This window comes from Meles meles, chromosome 19 (genome assembly GCF_922984935.1).
Source record: "Meles meles chromosome 19, mMelMel3.1 paternal haplotype, whole genome shotgun sequence".
Taxonomy (NCBI): Eukaryota; Metazoa; Chordata; class Mammalia; order Carnivora; family Mustelidae; genus Meles; species Meles meles.
In genome coordinates, this window is record NC_060084.1 from 14,917,956 (window position 1) to 14,934,537 (window position 16,582).

Here is a 16,582-nt window from a genome sequence, read left to right on the forward strand (position 1 = left end):
TTTAAGACGGAAACGCAGAGCGCACAACGGAGATGTGCGTTCAAATGCAGCTCAACCAGCAGGCTCAGAAAGAAATACTTTCCTCCAGTCACACTCCGGGATGAAACTGGGCACAACCAAGAAACCAGCAAAGTTGGTTTTTTGCCGCCTCCCCCCGCCCCACAGTCTCCAAGAAGCTCAGCCCTTCTTACCCCTGAGGAAGTCTACACACTGCGCCCTCCCAGTCTACAAGCCGCCACCATGCCTTGGCCCCAGTCACCCAAACACCCAGCTCTTCTCTTCAGCTACTGCTCCCTCTCAACACACCCACACACACTCCCACACACATTAACACCAACACACACTCTCTCACATATACAAACAAAGTAGGGAGGGCTGAGCAGTCACCAATTCCTGCCTCCAGAAGCATGAGGTTGGGGGGGATGTCTCACTCCCAGATCAAAGGTTTGTGGCCAAAATCACTTTCAGGACAGCGCGTGAAATCGGCAGCAGATGAAAATTCCACTGTCTTTTCACACAGCCCAACGGAGCCAGTTTTCCCAGTTCGGAGTCTTCCTACAGATGACTGAAGATATTCTGTAAACTTCCCAATGTTGCCCCCAAAGACCCACTTAAAAAAAATTAAAGACAAGATAATCATTTAAGAAAGCCTTTAAGGCCATTATGTGATCAGCAGAAGAGAAGGGGAAAGGGCTGTTGGCGCTTCCCTATCTTCACAAAGAGTGGTCTGCAAAGGCGTTTTCATGGCTTCAGTCCCAAACCAGCAAGAGCCAGAGGGAGCAGGGGGTGGGAAGGGAGGGCATGCTCTGCCCTCCCTACTCCTCCCTTGTAGGGAAGCCTGAGACCCACTCAGGGAGGAAAGAGGATGGGAAAATGTTGAAGGAGGCACAAAACTCAAAAAGCATGAGCAGGTGAACCACCCCAGTCCCCCACCCCACCCAACCTGGCCCCCAGGACAAAGAGGGTAGCTAAGGCTTGAGCGGGGGCACCAACCCCCCCCCCCACATTAACCCTCCTGTGGACAAGACTCTGTGATGGCCACCCGGTGGGAAGGAAGAAGGGCTCACCCAAAAGGCAGATTAAGCCCAGGCATTTTACTCAGAGGCCCTGTCAGGGGTTAAAACCAACAAAACAGAACTCTTACTCTGAAATGAAGCCAAATTTGTCACCTAGCAAACTTTCTCTGTCTCCTTTCCCATTTTCATTCACACCCCATTCTTGCAAAAGCAAGAAACTCCAGCGATTAAGGGTGAAAGAAGGGAAGAAACATCAAAGGAAAAAAAATCACCTTTAAAAATTACAAATGAGAAACAAAGTCACCTTCCTTGGGCAAAGAACTCTCTGGAAACACACCCATTACTGCTAGACTACTCACTGCCTTGTACTCACCACTCAGTCCCCTGCCCCAAAGAATGGAAACAGAAAAAAAAAACAAAAAAATCCAAAAAACATTTAAGTGTCTCACTGCTGTGGTGTCGGCACAAAGGAGTTGGTTGTCAATTCCCAGTTTCTGTCCATAAAGGAGACACTGACCACATTGGGGGGAGGAGACCCTCTAATACCTGACTGTCCTCTTTGAACATGTGCAAAGTGACAATCTGGCAGCCAACTTTACATCATATAGAAAGGAAATCTGACAGTTGTTGATTTTGTATTTTTTCTCCTTAATCTGGATTTTGAGAGTGACTTGCCAATGAGCAAAGATTTTTGCCAGAGTTCCTCCCTCGGGGCAATTTGACTCAATCTTAGCTTCTGTATGTTTCTCCATTTGAGTAGCCTAAGGACTCAGGACACCATGCTTTGGAAAGAAAAGGCACCCTTTCAAGTCTGATGGAGACTAGGTCCTGCAAAGGCATTCTTTTGCCTGGATTCTATTAAACCGGGTCCCCATTTCCCTTGACCACGGTCTCTAACTCAGGCAGAGGATGGTGGTTCTGGGGTGTGCTGTGATTTCTAACAATTGCCATTATGACCAAGTTCTCATACCACAGCATTTGGATCCCCCTACGAAGTACACAGTAATAGAATCTGCCTTCCTGTTCTGTTTTTAGGGTAACGCTCCCATCCTGGTTAATTACACCAGCCCTGGGAACCAGAGTAGCCCAACAGGCCCAAGCATTACGGAAATGGGCCAGGCTAAGAGCAGGCAACCATTTTAATAAACAATGAAAACATAAACCACAGCAAGTACCATCCTTGTTGACGTTACAGAGCCAGGCGTGTTATCCCTGTAAGGCCAGCAAGTGTCAGACACTTGCAGCTTGCAAGTATCTTCAGGCCAGAATCACTACCACTGTTGTCTCCCCTGTAAGACGAGGCTTAAACCTCTCCAGTTAGGAAGCAAATCAGATATGCTCAAAAGTGGGTGGGACAAGTTGCTTTCCCTCTTAGTGATGAGTGGTTCCCTAAACTTTTATAAAATGTTGCTTAGTCACTTAAATATTTACATTTTAACATAAGGCTGTTGCAAGTCTACAATACAAATCATTTCTTAGGTAAGGGTCTGCTCTGGGCCCTCTAGTATTTCCAGGCTCTCACAGTAACACTTCAGAAGCATGCACACAAGCACACACACAAAAAGCTCCAATGCCCAACACCACACAGTGACAATAAGGACATAAGGACACACTGTCTGAATACAACTTGTGACCAGAACTGAGGGACCAAGCTAAATCACCACCAGCCCCAGATGATACTTTGCTAGGATTCTGCAATCACAGATTTATTCTAACAGACTAACCACCTGTCGGTCACCCAAGGTGAGCCAGGCCTGTCCTGGGAGTGTCTAGTAATCATCATTTAAAGTCATAATGATGAAAACTGAAATCTCGCTTATTTTAGCTCCTTGCCACTGGGCAGTCCAATTGGCACTGAGTTTAACACGGCAGTTAGAGCCAATCCCAAAGCAGCAAGAAGGAAGGCACTTCACTGTCCTGTTGGAACGAGCCAAACAGAGGCCTGAGGAGAGCACTGTTTTATTTGGGTCCTTTCCACCCTCCCTGAGTATTCATTTGTGCAAATAAAAGGCGGAAGGGAAGAAACCAAAATTAAAGTTTCAGGTGGTTGGGGAAGCAGCTCAGATTTTTTTTTTTTTTTTTTTGGAAGAGTTACCAAGTGTTTCTCAATAGTTCCCTGTCAATCAAAGCTGTTTTCAGGAGAACTGGAAAACAGCAGCTCTATCCCAGAGTAAGTGCAGCCGCTTCAAAAGAGAGCTGGGAGAGGGAGGTGACCCATGTCAGGAAGACAGAAGGTCTCCAAGTCATTTAATTCCCTGTGATTCCAAAAGGGCTGATTTTAAAGTGTAAAAGTGCTTGCTTCTGCATCTGCCCCATGTTGTTAAATAACACTTGGGCAATTAAATAAAAGAGCAAAGTGTGACCCTAGCCCATTCTGAGAGGCACTTACACGCTCTCTGAAAACATGCTGGAAACGAAATGCAGACAATCTCCTTAGTCCTGTAATTTAAGGACGGGGGAGAGGAAAAGTTTCTCTTGGCCTTCAGAGCCACACACACCCTCTGAAAGGGGGCCTTTGGGGTCTCTGCAAAAGAGAATGAACAAAAATGCAGGTGTGCAAACATCCAGGTGTAGGCCTCTCTCCAATGACTCCATTCTTGAAACCCTTCATTATTTAGAACTGTGGACTCTTGACTTCCCACACATCCCACCTCTGTTCCTTAATTGCTTGCCGTGTTCGGGTTGGGTAAAGAGAAGGATTCAGAATCTCGGGCCGCCAGTGGCTGTTGTGATAACAAGGAACAGGCCACACTCCAGTCCTGGCCTCTCTGGATCGGTTACCTTGGAAGGTGTCTGCTTTCCTCTCACATACAGGTCTCTGCCCCGGCACTTGGGCTTCCTGCTCCAGCCTGGCCTCCTGGAACTCGTGATTTTTAGGGTTTCCCCTTGAAACCTATCCAGAAACCACAGCCATTAAAAGAACATGAAGGTTTGACACCTCCTGAATTTAGGAATGAGGGGACTCGAGGGGCCAACTCTGCAAACTCGCACCTGCTGCTTGATGGCAAAGAAACAAAGTTCCCCAGCTAGTGGGCGCGAGCTTTAAATTATACTCTATTTATTTAGTGACTTGTCTCCAAGGATCTCAAGGCATGGGGTGAAATAAGATGACGTGTAACTTTCTCACTATCTACCTTCATGGCTTAAGTTTGTTTTCCTTGCTTTGCCTTCCTACATTCCACCAAGCAGGCCTGGGCCCTAGGGAAAGGCCTTCTCCCTGTGCCCAAGTGAGGGCCCTCTGATCTCTCTGAGCTTGTCTCTCAGTGGCTCTTAGAGTCTTCCAGGCCTGTTAAATGAGACAAATGGGGGTAGAGGCAGTGAGGACCCTCCTGGATTCACCTGCTGATGGGTTTCATTTACACCAGTTTACATCCTGTGCACCACTAAGCCAGGTAATGCCCTCTTCTAATACACCAGGCACCAGTGATGGTCTTTGCCATCCATGTGTTTTGCCATTCTTATAACACAGGTATGTCCAAAGCAGAAAAAACCATTTTCCAGTAAGTTCTTTCCCCTCTGTAAGTCTGCAATGATTACTTTTTCCTTTTTTTTCCCCTGTTGTTGACCCAACTTAGGCAATCTTTCTCCTTTAACAGGACAAACATCACAGCTCTCCCTCTTCTCCACCCCTCCCCACGGAAATGTTTTTCCAGAGTGCGAACAAACTAAAATTAGAGGGTGGGCAAATGGATCTCCAAAGGTGCCTTCCAGCTCCAAACCTCTGATTCTCCCTTTAATTACTCTACAATAAGCACATTCTTCACATTGTTTCCAACTGACCAGTGACTTCTCTTGCGCTGAACAGGGTGCGTTTTTAGGCAGAGGAACCCAAACTTTTAAATGGCACTAGCACTGCAATTATTCAGGAGGCAGGAACTAATCCAGGAGCAAGATAAGGAAGGAGGGAGGGACGAGGGAGGGGTGGAAAGATGGAAGGAAGAAGGGCTTCACTCTGTGCCCAGGAGAATTTAGACACTCTCACCCCAGGTAGGTTCCAATTGGAACCTACTAGTTCAAGTGCATCCAGCCTGCCCTTCCCCCACACGCCCCAAGAGAATGGGAAGTTCAGCCAAGACTTGCAGCACCTGCCCGCCGTTCTAGGCCGGCTGTGCGAACCGGGCGGGCTGGCCGGCAAGGGGGAGGGAGGCTCCACTCACCTGGCACACAAAGGCTCCGCACACCTCCGGAGGGAGGAGGCACTCGCAGGTCCGGGGGCCGCGCGGCGCGCGACAATGGGAAATTCCAGCGGCACCCAAGCCCCGAACTTAAGCACCCCAGGCGGCATTCTCCCCACCTCCCGCCGCCCCCGGGACTCCGAGGTGGCTCTGGCTAGGTGCAGGGGGGCTCCAAGCTGGGGAGGGGGGCTCATGGTGGCGGCCGGGGGCTGGCGGCCGCCCCTCCCCGGGGAGGGAGGGTCCCCGGGCGAGCGGCGGGGATTCACCCACGGGGCGCGGCGCTCGAGTCCGAGTCCCCGGCCTGCCCGCCGCCGGCTCGCCACCCGCCGGCCCGCCCGCCCGGAATCGCTTTATGTAAATGAAGCTCAACTCGCAGTTTGCAGGCTCACCGCCCGGGGAAGGGGGGCGGGCAGGGCGGGGGGCCTTCGGGGATCCACATTACACAGCAACAAAGCGGAAGGTTAATTTGAAACTCACAGCCCCGCCGCCGCTCGGCTCCCCGGGCAAAGCCTGACATCTACAGTCGTGCCGGGCGCAGGCCGGGTACTCGGCGGCGCCCGCGCCCGCGGGAACACAGGGACACACGGCCGCGCTCCGGGCACGGGCTTCTGGGCAGGCCGGGCCGCGCGCCCGGGGACAGGAGTCCTGGGCGGCTGGGCCTGCGCTGCCCCAGGAACCGGCCCGGCGGGAACAAAGCCCGGTCCTTCCCAGGCGCTGACCCCTCTCTCATCAAAAGTCAGGGGCTGGCCTAGAATCGGGAGAGAAGAAAAGGGCGCGCCCTCGGCCACAAAAAGGAGCCTGGGGCCTCAGAACGGGAGCCATGGGTCTCTGGGCCCCATCCACGTCAGAGCCAGGCCACTCTAGCATGGGGACATTAGCCAATGTGGACAGGAATTTATTTGAAACACACACCCATCCTATTAACTGCTTTACAGAGCACTTCTGTTTTTCAGCTGCACAAACTTAGAAAAACATCCCCGGCTCTTCATTGAGAGTTTAAGGATAGGGGTTTTCAAGGGAGAGAAGGAAAGGAAAGAGAGGAAGAAAAGCAGTTGCAGCTTGCAATCAAGCTTACAGTCTTTTTACAAGACTTGCCTTAAAAAGCCACCTCATCTCAGATAAGGCATACGTCATGCCCTTCACAGGGAGATTCCACCGCCAGGTCAAATTTAATGGGGCCACCCCAGTTGGTCAAAGCAATTGCTGGACCCCTTAATATCTTCCCAGGTTCACCTTTCCCATTCTGATATGCAAAGCCAGCTCCACAGAAATCTCACCGGAAGTCCCCTGTCCTCCCAGTCAGAGTCCCACGCTCAGTCTGATTTTACTCCCGATTGTCTCAGCACAGAAAGGCACCTGCTTTTCCCTTTCTGAAAGCCACCCACCCAGGCTGGCCCCACAGCCCTGAGAGTCCTTTCCGACTGCACAATAATGAACCATGCAAGTGTGAGAAATATAATAAGCTCACGAGGCAAAAAGCTGTATGTATGGAATCGTATTAGCATTAAGCACACACTGGGGCAGGAGGAACCAGGATGCCTGGCTGATTAAAACTATCATGTCTCCATGTAGAAGGCATTCTGCACAATGTCATTTGCGTTCACATTCACGTAAATATCCCAGCTGTTGGAGACAAACAACCCCTCTCTATAGTTTACACTTTAGTCCAGAAAAGAGACTCCAAATTTTTTCCCCCTCCTTCAGCAAGGATCCTGGGAGAAAAGACTGCCTCTAGGGAATCATGTCCGATTAGGGACAAAGGAGAGCACAAGCCAAATTCTGTCACACATGAGAGAGTGTGTGGGGAGGGGGACTGGAGAGCAAAAAAGGAAAGTGGAGGATGATTCTGCAAACCAGACTGTGATCAGTGCCGAGCAGATTCCAGACCACCTGACTTCAGACCCAAGAACAGGTGGTGTTTTCAAAACACACTATTATTTATATTAGCCACATGAGTCGAGAACACCTTAAAGAAAACCAATTAATAATTTAATTGAAAAAGTGACTATGAATAATGCATGAAGATGATGATGCTAGCAATAACGCAAGTAATGAGGCACACGCAACACAGAGATGTCTCTGGAAAGGTCTTCAGGAACATTAGGACCCCCAATCTCCTGTGTCTTACCTGGGAGCAACCCATAGCCTGCTAGATAAAGACACTAAGAAAACATTTATACTCCCCAGAAAATCTAATTTCGCTGCTTTATCTTAACTTTTATTAACAGGGGACGACCTCATAATCTGGTGACATCATGAACCTGGTGGGCTGACAGATAAATACCTTTAATAAAATCAAAGCCAAAATGCCAAAGAGCCGGTTATAAAGTAATCTGGGAGGATGTGGAGGTGCTGGGCAGAAGGCCCTAGGGGGGATCCGCAGGATACCGCTGGTGTCCCTAGCAGGGGACACAGCAACCAGCCTCTCTGCACCTCAGAGACCTGACAAGTGGGACCGAGAGTGACCCTGGGTCCCTCCCCTTTGTCTTAATCCAGCACCAGCTATATACATGCTGAGAGCTGGTCAAGCCTGTGTGACAGGCAACATTTTAACAGGTGACTCCACAGGCAGGTCATCCATGACCTCTGTATCATGACAAATACAAAGGAATACCAAAAAGCTGGGGCATGACCTCTCCCAAAACTTACTTCCATCATTTGCAAAACAACACGTCTTCGGAGGGATTCCGAAATGTCTGCACTTAGGATGGAATCCACAGTTTCCCTGAAATCCAAGATACAAATTCTGTCCTCCAGCTCTGCAAGGCCCTGGGTCTTCTGGGGGCAAGACACCTGCGGGGAAACCCATGGCCTCCCCAGCAGGGACAGCCCGGCACTTTCATGGCCCCTGAACACGGCTGACAAATAAACCCACTCTGAGGAAAGGGCAGTTGTCCATAACTAGTCTCATCTCATCTGTAAACCGTAACTGGCAACAGCCAAAAGGATAAATATTTAAAAATAAATCAGGGGATGCTCACCTCTTCCCTACTCCTCCTCTTACCCACTCTCCAAGTCAGAGGCCAGCACCCCCCCCCCCAAACACTTAGCGGTAAATTACAGTGATCCCAACTGAGCCAAACTGGCTTGTCTCTCTCGCCACATGTACATTCACTCTCCAATGCAGTCTCCCTTCCTTCAGCAAAGGTAAATATGATCTCTGAGCTAAGGCACAGTGGATGTAAGCATTCTGACTTATAGCTAAACCTGGACTCTATTTCCACAGCACAATGGGGTTTAGGGAGATGAGTGTGTTCCTCCAGATCCCGGTATTTTTAGGGAAATAGACATACACGTGGATTTTAAAATTAGTGCTTCAATAAACTTGAGGTTTTAACAAAGAAAAAGCCAGGGAAGGGCACAAGCAAAAACAAAAGTCTCTGAAACAAACAATAAAACATTTGGAGCTAAATTGCATGTCATGCCCTGAATTCAACCCTTCATTTCTAGGCAGTTATATTTAAGGATTTGGTCCCTGCCGGGTGACTAGGCCCTCCTGGGTAGGACAGAGAATGCAGGCTCTCCTCAGAACAGCCCACACTCACCTTCATAACCATGGGAGGCTGCTGCACCAAGGCCTACACAGATAGATGTTTTGATTCACATTTCTCTGACACATACCTCAAGGCCTCCATCTATTGCTACAATGCTTATTCCAGAGATCAATTTTTACCCCCAAATCGTAGCTGGGAAAGTATCTAGTTTACTTAACCATCCTCCCCAACTCAGACCCTAAATCTGTCATGTCACACATACACACAGACACAAACAAGTAACCATTTTCTAAAAACCGTGAAGGAGCTTTTCCAAATTAACTGTAAGTTACAGAGCCCAAGTTTTAAGACAGCAAAAAATAAAGAACTTGCCTTAAAACAGCTTTAAAGCATTAGGTAAAGAGCTTGCTCTCTTTCTCTCTCGCTCTCTCTCTTTTTAACAAAAATATTATTTCTGAAAGGGCAAAGAGAATTTGCCATGCAAGACTTTTATACCCAGGGGGATTCTTACATTTGTGTTTCTAAACCTTGAAATTGAGAATTTTAAGGAAAAGGCAGACAGATGCTTAAGGACAGCATCGCAATTGGGGTCCATACATTACAGGAGAGAAGCGCTTTGTTTGGGGCCAGGGAAAAGAGGTGGACTCCTGTTTTGTTCATGGGCTATCCCCACTGTCTGACACATCCCTTCAAGCTCAGCCTGACGCAAACCACTGAATTCTTGGAGGAAAGCAGGCTGGAGGGAGAGGAAAGGAAAAAGGAAACAGGAGAGGAAAGAAAAAGGGGGAGGAAATATGGCCTCTTTATATGAATCGTAGTTTGAAAAAAAAAAAATCTCAACACAGCATCAGTTCCATAGGATGTACCCACAGCTCCCATACACATGTGTTAAAACAATCAATTAAACAATATGCCAGGAGCACAATAACCAGGATCATTTTTTTTTTCTTTAAGTGAAGAATTTCATTTAGCTTTGCAATTCCTTCCTCTCAAGCAACCACTTCTTGGGGCAGGACACCAAGAGATAAACAAAAGATGACCTTGTTCACACTTCCCAAATGAGAATCCCATTTTCTTATCTTTCCATTTGAGTGCATTTTTGTTTGAGATCTGTGCTAATCTGACTTAAGAGCCAGAGCTGAAATTTCACATATCCTCCAAGTCAGCCAGTGTTTTAGAATTTGGATTTCTATTGAGGCTGTTCCAATCGTCAGTGAGGCCTACGGTAAAATGTGCTTCATGCTGTTTCGTTTGTCTCTCTGCAGACAAATAGAAACTGTGAAATTTAAAGAATGGATTAAAAAAAAAAAAAACCTAAAACAAAGAGGTTAAAAAAATAGGACAAATGTTTTTGCTTTTGTGTCTCCCTGGAGCAATTGTTTGGGGGAGTCTGCATTGACAATAACCATGAGAAGGCCATCTAAAGGCGATGAGCACACAAGGGGACTCCTTGCCTGCTGCCTTTGGTCTGGGAGAAAAAGCACCTTAGCTCCGTTCTCCAGGAACAAAAGGCCAGGGCCACAGAAGGGGGGAGAGGTTACTGGGGCTTTCACAGAGAGCCAAGTGTCAATGCAGGTTCATTTTTCACCCGTCTTAGTTGGAAAGCAGCTCAGTGAACTTCCTAATGACTGCTTTTCCCTCTCCCCCTATTATTTCTAAACCTAAAAGAACAAAACAATAATATTTTTTTAAACCTAAAACCCATCATCCTATTAGAGGAAAGCCTTGGGGACCTACAAAGTTTTCCCTCCTTCCCTTCCCCACCCTACTTTTTATTTTTTGGAGGAGGGGGAATCCCAATTGTAGATCACATGGAAATAAGAGACACTGGACATTGTGGTCATTTTTTGTAACGCCAGAGAACTGCCTTTATGTCTACAACAAGGCAGGGTGCAGAAAAATAAACGCGAAAGGGGAAAAAAAAAACTGAATAGGGACAGAAGGTGATAGTCAGGCGGATGGGAGGACGTAGGGCAACGCCTGAAAACATACTCTTTTTTCACAGCATGAAGTCGCTAATGCCAGTTTCCGATTTGCGAGTGAATCAAAGTCATCATCACTACAAGGCTGGGTTTTTTTTTGGGGGGGGCTGCAAAGAGAAGTGGACAATACAGCTGTATTACAGACATAGGTGTGTGGGTGTGTGGGGGGTGTCGCTTCAAAGAAAGGAAGCTGAGATGAATCACTGCATGCCATGGAAATGCCAGGGCAAGTGGATGTCAGAGTGTTTAACCAGATTCTAAGCTGGAAACATCTTCCCCAGCGGGCGAACCCTAGGATGAGGCAGTGACACGCAACCCTCAGCCTTTGAACCCAGACCTGGCAGCTTAGGAACGCGTCCCCCCTTCCCCAGGCAGTCCCAGGCTCTGGCTGAAAAGCGAGGTGGGGGTAGGGATGAGAGGGCCCTGAGAAGAAGCACAATAAACAACTCAAATATGAACGGAAATGACATCAGCAAAGTGAAGGACCTGTTTATTGCAGATCAAAACAAAACAAACTTCCAAACCTTTTGTGTATACAAGATAACTCTATAAAAAGCCTTCCTAAAATGTCACCAGGGTCGACACATCAGCATCCCCAGAAAACGGATGACAGCTACCAAAGGGGGAGGGGGCCTAGGGAGGAGGAAAAGGAATGAAGGGAAGAAGATGGGAGGAGATAGAAAACCAGAAGGGGCCAAAAACCCAGCTGACTAGTTCCCCCCTCTGCTGATCCTTAATATTTATTGGTGTTTATAATCTAAAAGCCATGCTCTGTGTTTTACTTAATACAAGGCCAGACAGTGCTGTCTAATGAGGCAGCATTACAATCAGCTTGTAATACTGAATTTTTAATGCTGCCAAGGATTCTGTTACATAATAATATGAAAAACAGAAGCTGAAAGTGGGCTCGCGGTGCCAGGACACTGGAGGCTCCAGGCAGGCAAGCGCTCCACGCCCGCCTTCCCTTCCCTTCCCTCTCTCTGCCCACCCCCATCTCCCGATTTGCAATCGGCCCTCCATCCTATACAAGAGGTCGGTATGGAAACCGAGAGGATTTCGTAGGAAATCCACTCTTTTCATTATTATATTGGTGTTACGATTATCATCTCTGATCCAAAGTTCTATTTCAAGAGTTTGAATTCTAGCCTATCTGGGGTTAGAAGTCTACGATGAAAATTGGGGGAGGCTGAAGAGACAAGGAGTACAGAAGTAGGGGTAGTTTATTTTGAGAAAGCAAAACAATACGGAAAAAAAATCACAGAGGGGTAAAAAGAACTAAGATGCTGGGAGGGGGGACTGAAGTCTGCTGACCGACCATATTCACAGCTGCTGCGCTCAGTTTACGTTGGTGTAATTCAAAAACATATATAGAGCCGCCGTTGCTCCTCTCTGTAATACCCCAAGACTGTAAATCTATAACCACTGCAATGATTTAGTGATTAAAAACATGATAACATATTGTGTAACTGCAAACCACAGAACCCCTGCCAACTCTCCTCTAAGATAAAGAGGAAAAAAAAATACAGAAAATGTGTTGCTTGCAGCGATCTTCCTAAACCCAAAAGATTTTAATAAAAGAACCTATATCGGAAAAGGGTGAGTGAATTCTATGTGAAGCCAGCAAAGGGAGGGGGGAAAGGGCAGCTTTATGTGGGATTCTTTTCCTTGTACTAACAAATTACGACCTAAACATGCCTTTTCTTTTCTCTCTCTCTCTTTTTTTAATAGTTTGTTGTAACTGGAATAACTGGTCTTGTGTGCTGTCTTGCATATTCAAAGCAGCTTTGTAATTGGATCTGGAGTCCCAACCTTATTTGCCTGAACTCAATAAGGTTTTTCTTCTCCCTCCTCCTCTCTTGTTTTGTTTTGGATTCAGTATTGTGGGTTTTCTGTTCTCTCTGGGAGCAGACAACTACGCAGGAAGAGGCTCTGGTGCCTTTAAGCTACAGAGCAAACACCTGAGAGGGGGAGGCACAATTTGTAACATGGCAGGAGGAGCCTAAAATATACACACACGAAAAAAATAAAATCAAAGCAGCTGTAGGGGTTTTGGCCTCTGAGCAGCTGACCTGACCCCATTCTGTATATTCTTTTATTTCCCCATTGCAGGATTCCTGCACCTTGGGTCAGATTCGAACTCAATGTGACCCTGAGGAGAAGGCAGTCACCGAGCCCTGAAAAACTGCTCCATATGTAGTGGGGGGGGTAGATTGGGGGAGTGTAAGTGCATATGCATTCAGACTACCCCAGTGGAGACACGCACCATGTCCTTACACACACACACACACACACACACACTCCCACACATGTCTGTCAGGAATGCCAGGCCATGGGGCCAGCTCCAGCCCAGTTTTCACAGTTCACACTGCCAAGAGCCTGAACTCTCCCTAAAGCCCCCCAAAATCTTCATATCTACAACTCTACCCATAAACACATGCATGCACAGATGAACACTCCTCCAGAGATTTATATGTTTAAAAAGTCCACAGATCTGAATTGCCTCCTCTCTGGACCTGAGCAGGGCAGTTTATTCAGAGAAATCAATAGGAAAGAGCATTTGCAAATATTTATATAAGCCCTGTGCGTTTCAGCATTAAGTAATTAAAAACTAAAACTCAGGGAGGGGGAAGGGAGGAGACACACAGATAGAAGAAGGCTGCAGGCCTAGAGTGGGTTTTCCTGCCCACACCTCATCTCCCCAAACCACAATCCCTTCAAAAACCGACTCCACGTACACTTTTTACGAAATCCTGTTCGTGCACCATTTGCTAGACTATTTCAAAATCATCTCCAAATATGGATTCACCTACCACCAAGCTTTCAAGCCTGACTCTAAGTGTCTGTATTCCCTTTTTCTCTCTCTCAAATGCACACACAGCAATCCTTACTTTTGACATAGCTTCAGTCTCTGGTGTATTACTCTCTACTGTATTTCTATTTCTAAATTATTTGCACTAAAGATCTCTAACATGCTAAGATGAGAGGAGGGCCCCCAAGGGTGGCAATTCAATGAGTGAACACACACCCCTTAACACCCCCCAATACTTTCCACTCCCCCCAACCTACAGGATACCCACATCTTGGGGGTTCAGTACCTGAAATCCACATATGTAAACAGATTTGCCCACCCCCCAAAATGTACAGTAAAATGAAGGAGTTTTTAAATGAGCCACTGTCGAGTGGACGGCCTCTATATTGTTCCAGAGAGCTGGGCAGCAAATTCTGCTTATACTGCCTCTAAATCCGCTCTAAGAAGCCGACCACTGGAGCACCCACACTGCAGATATTGTAGAAATTTACAGTAAATGTAGGTACACGATTGCAGCACGCTGCCCTATTGATTATGCAGATTGTAATCAATCTTCTCCCCTCTCCCACTTCCCAAGCCTCTTTCTGAAGACCTCCAAATAAGTTGCTCTGTAACTAGCCATTCTCCCAAAGTAGGAAGGAAAAAGTAATTTTTTAAAAAACATAATAAATCCTCTAGTGTCCCCACAGAAAAGGCTTGAGTCTTTTTTTTAATTCAAAGTGAATTTATGCTCGCCAATTTGCATTACAGTCAAGCGATCACCGTATGTCATATTCTTCAAAGGTGCTTAACAAACCCCCTTTTAAAAGTCACTAGAACTGGAGGCCAGAAAAAGGCAATCAGCCTCCTTCTTCCATACAGTCCTTAGATCAAGTTTCAATAATTGAGACCAATAAAAATTGTCATATTTACCTTAAGTTGGAAGCAACAAGGGGGAAAAGTTAAAGAGTGGGTGATTTCTGAAAGCACTTGTAATTAAAGAATTTGCCACAGCCCAAGGAATTGCACATTTTGCAAAAGTCAGCTTCTGAGCAACAGATTAATTTGTAAAGTAAAATGTATTTTTTAATGTAAGAGCTCCACAAGAACCCTACGACTATTAAATCCTTTCACAATTTAAATACACTGCATAAAATACACTCACATCTACTCTCCAACATATAAGCAGAAAGAGTTACATGAAAATGCACAACAGAAAAGAGTGAAGCAGGACGAGGGTGAGTGCAGAATGGAACGTAAACAATCCCAGATTCGTGTGAGCAAGAAAAAAAAAAAAAGAGAGAGAGAGAGAAAAAAAGAAGAAGAAAAGAAGAACGAAAGACAAAAGAAGAAGGAAAAAAGAAAAAAGCAACACTTCGTTGTCTCTCAACTCAGCTGGTCAAAGAGAGGCCGGCCAGGCTAGGTCTAGTCCTGGCCGGCGGCGCAGCCCCGAGCCCCCGGGAGCCCCTAGTGTCCAGGGCAGAGCCCCCTCTGGGCGCTCGCGGCGCTGCCAGTGGGGCAGGGCGGAGAGCGCGCAGGTACAGGGTCGGGCGGCCACCTCGCCCCCTCACCCCCTCTTGGACCCCCAGCTTCTGTCGGGCGGCCGCGTCCCCCTCAAGTCGAGCCCCGGCCCGGAAGGCGCCCGCCCGGCCAGCCGGCCAGCGGTGGTGATGCTGGTGGTGGTGCTGGTGGTGGCGGCGTTGGTGGCGGCAGCGGCGGCGGCGGCGGCCGCGGCGACTGTTCCGGACCGGGTGCGCGCCCGGCTCGGCGGCTCAGCCCGGGGCCCCGGCGCCTCTCGGGGTGGGGCAAAGTTGGGGGCCGGGGGTGGCGGGGGCGGGGGCGCTCGGCACCGCGGACACCCGCCCCCCCCCCCCCCCCCCCCGCCGCTGGTCGCCGCCTTTGTCTCGGCGCCCGGACCCCGGCCGCCCTCCCGCCCTCGGCCCGCGCCCTGGCCGGCCCTGCCCCGCGGCGCCTCCAAACTCGGCGCGCGGGCCTCGCCCCGGGCGCCTCCACCCTCCCGGGGGTCGCTGGCGGCCGGCTGCGGCGGCGCGGGGGCCGGGGAGGAGGGGGCGGCCCGGGCTCGGCGGCGGCGGCGGCGGCGGCGGGAGGAGGAGGAAGAAGAAGAGAAAGAGAAAGTTTGGCGCAGGGGGAAGGCGAGCGGGACGCAGCGAGCGAGCAGGGCGCGGGCGCGGGGAGCGCGGGCGGCGGCGGCCGGGCGCGGGAGCCGGGAGGGGGCAGGACGAGCCCCATGCAAAGCAGCCCGGGCGCCCCGAGGAGCCCCGCGTCCGGGCGGTGGCGGCGGGAGGAGGAGGAGGAGCAGGCGGCGGCGGCGGCGGCGGCGGGAAAAAAAAAAGAGGGAAAAGTTGCCACTTACGCGGTTGCTTCTCCGGCGGCGGCGGCTGCAGCGGCGCTGCTGGCGGCGGCGGCGGCGGCGGGAGCTGGCGGCGCTTTTAATCCCGAAAAGAGGCGCTCGGGCCGCGGAGCCCATCAAGGCAGCAGCGGCGGCTGACGGGGGTCGGCGGCGGCGGAGGACGCGCTGCTGGCGGCGGCGGCGGCGGCGGCGGCGGCGGAGCTGGAGCGCGCTCGGCGGAGCCCGGGGCGGGAGGCGGCCGCAGCCGGGGAGCCGGAGCCGCCGCCGCCGCTGCCGCCGAGCAGCATGGTTGGCGGGGAGTTTACAGCCCCCGGAGCGGGCAGGGGCCACGGAGGAGAAGCGGCGGCGGCGGCAGCGGCTCTAGGCTGTAATTGGGATGCAAAGCAGGCGGTGGCGGCGGCGGCTGCGGCCGGGAGGAGGAGGAGGCGGCGGCGGCGGCGGCGGCGGCGGCGGCTGCAGCGGTCGGAGGGGACGCGCTGGAAGTGGGAGCTGATGAGTGAAAAGAAAAAAAAGTCTTTGGATCTTTATTCTGCTAATTAGTTTCCTGCAAAAAATGGCTGTGATTAATTCAGTGCGCATGTGCTTCATTACCCAGGCACGACGGGAAGGGCTAATTAGCCACCTTCTGGATCAATAAGATTCAGCAAAAAAGAAAAGGGGGAGGTGGAGGGAGGCAGAGGGGAGGAAGGGAGAAAAAAAAAAAAAAAAAAACCGGGGGAAAGTGATGAGCAGGGCAAGGAGAGCAGGAAGAGAGGA

At 49.6% G+C, this 16,582-nt stretch overlaps 2 protein-coding genes across 3 annotated transcripts in view; both read right to left on the reverse strand.

The window, feature by feature from the left end:
- Nucleotides 1–15,956, reverse strand: part of ZFHX3 (zinc finger homeobox 3) — a 247,003-nt gene extending 231,047 nt beyond the window's left edge. Inside the window, exon 1 of one of the 2 annotated variants that reach the window (XM_045987319.1) lies at nt 15,830–15,956. The gene's annotated coding sequence lies outside the window, so the exon portion shown is untranslated. Of the gene's footprint in view, nt 1–5,173; nt 5,540–15,829 lie in introns of those variants that run through there. The other variant, XM_045987318.1, reaches the window with a different exon arrangement.
- LOC123930495 (translation initiation factor IF-2-like) lies at nt 5,665–15,943 on the reverse strand. Its single transcript, XM_045986726.1, has 4 exons — nt 15,830–15,943; nt 15,027–15,493; nt 10,689–10,774; nt 5,665–5,939 (listed from the first exon to the last, which is right to left on the reverse strand). The coding sequence occupies exons 1-4, from the start codon at nt 15,941–15,943 to the stop codon at nt 5,665–5,667; spliced, it is 942 nt and encodes a 313-aa protein (XP_045842682.1).
- Nucleotides 15,957–16,582: the final 626 nt, after the last annotated feature.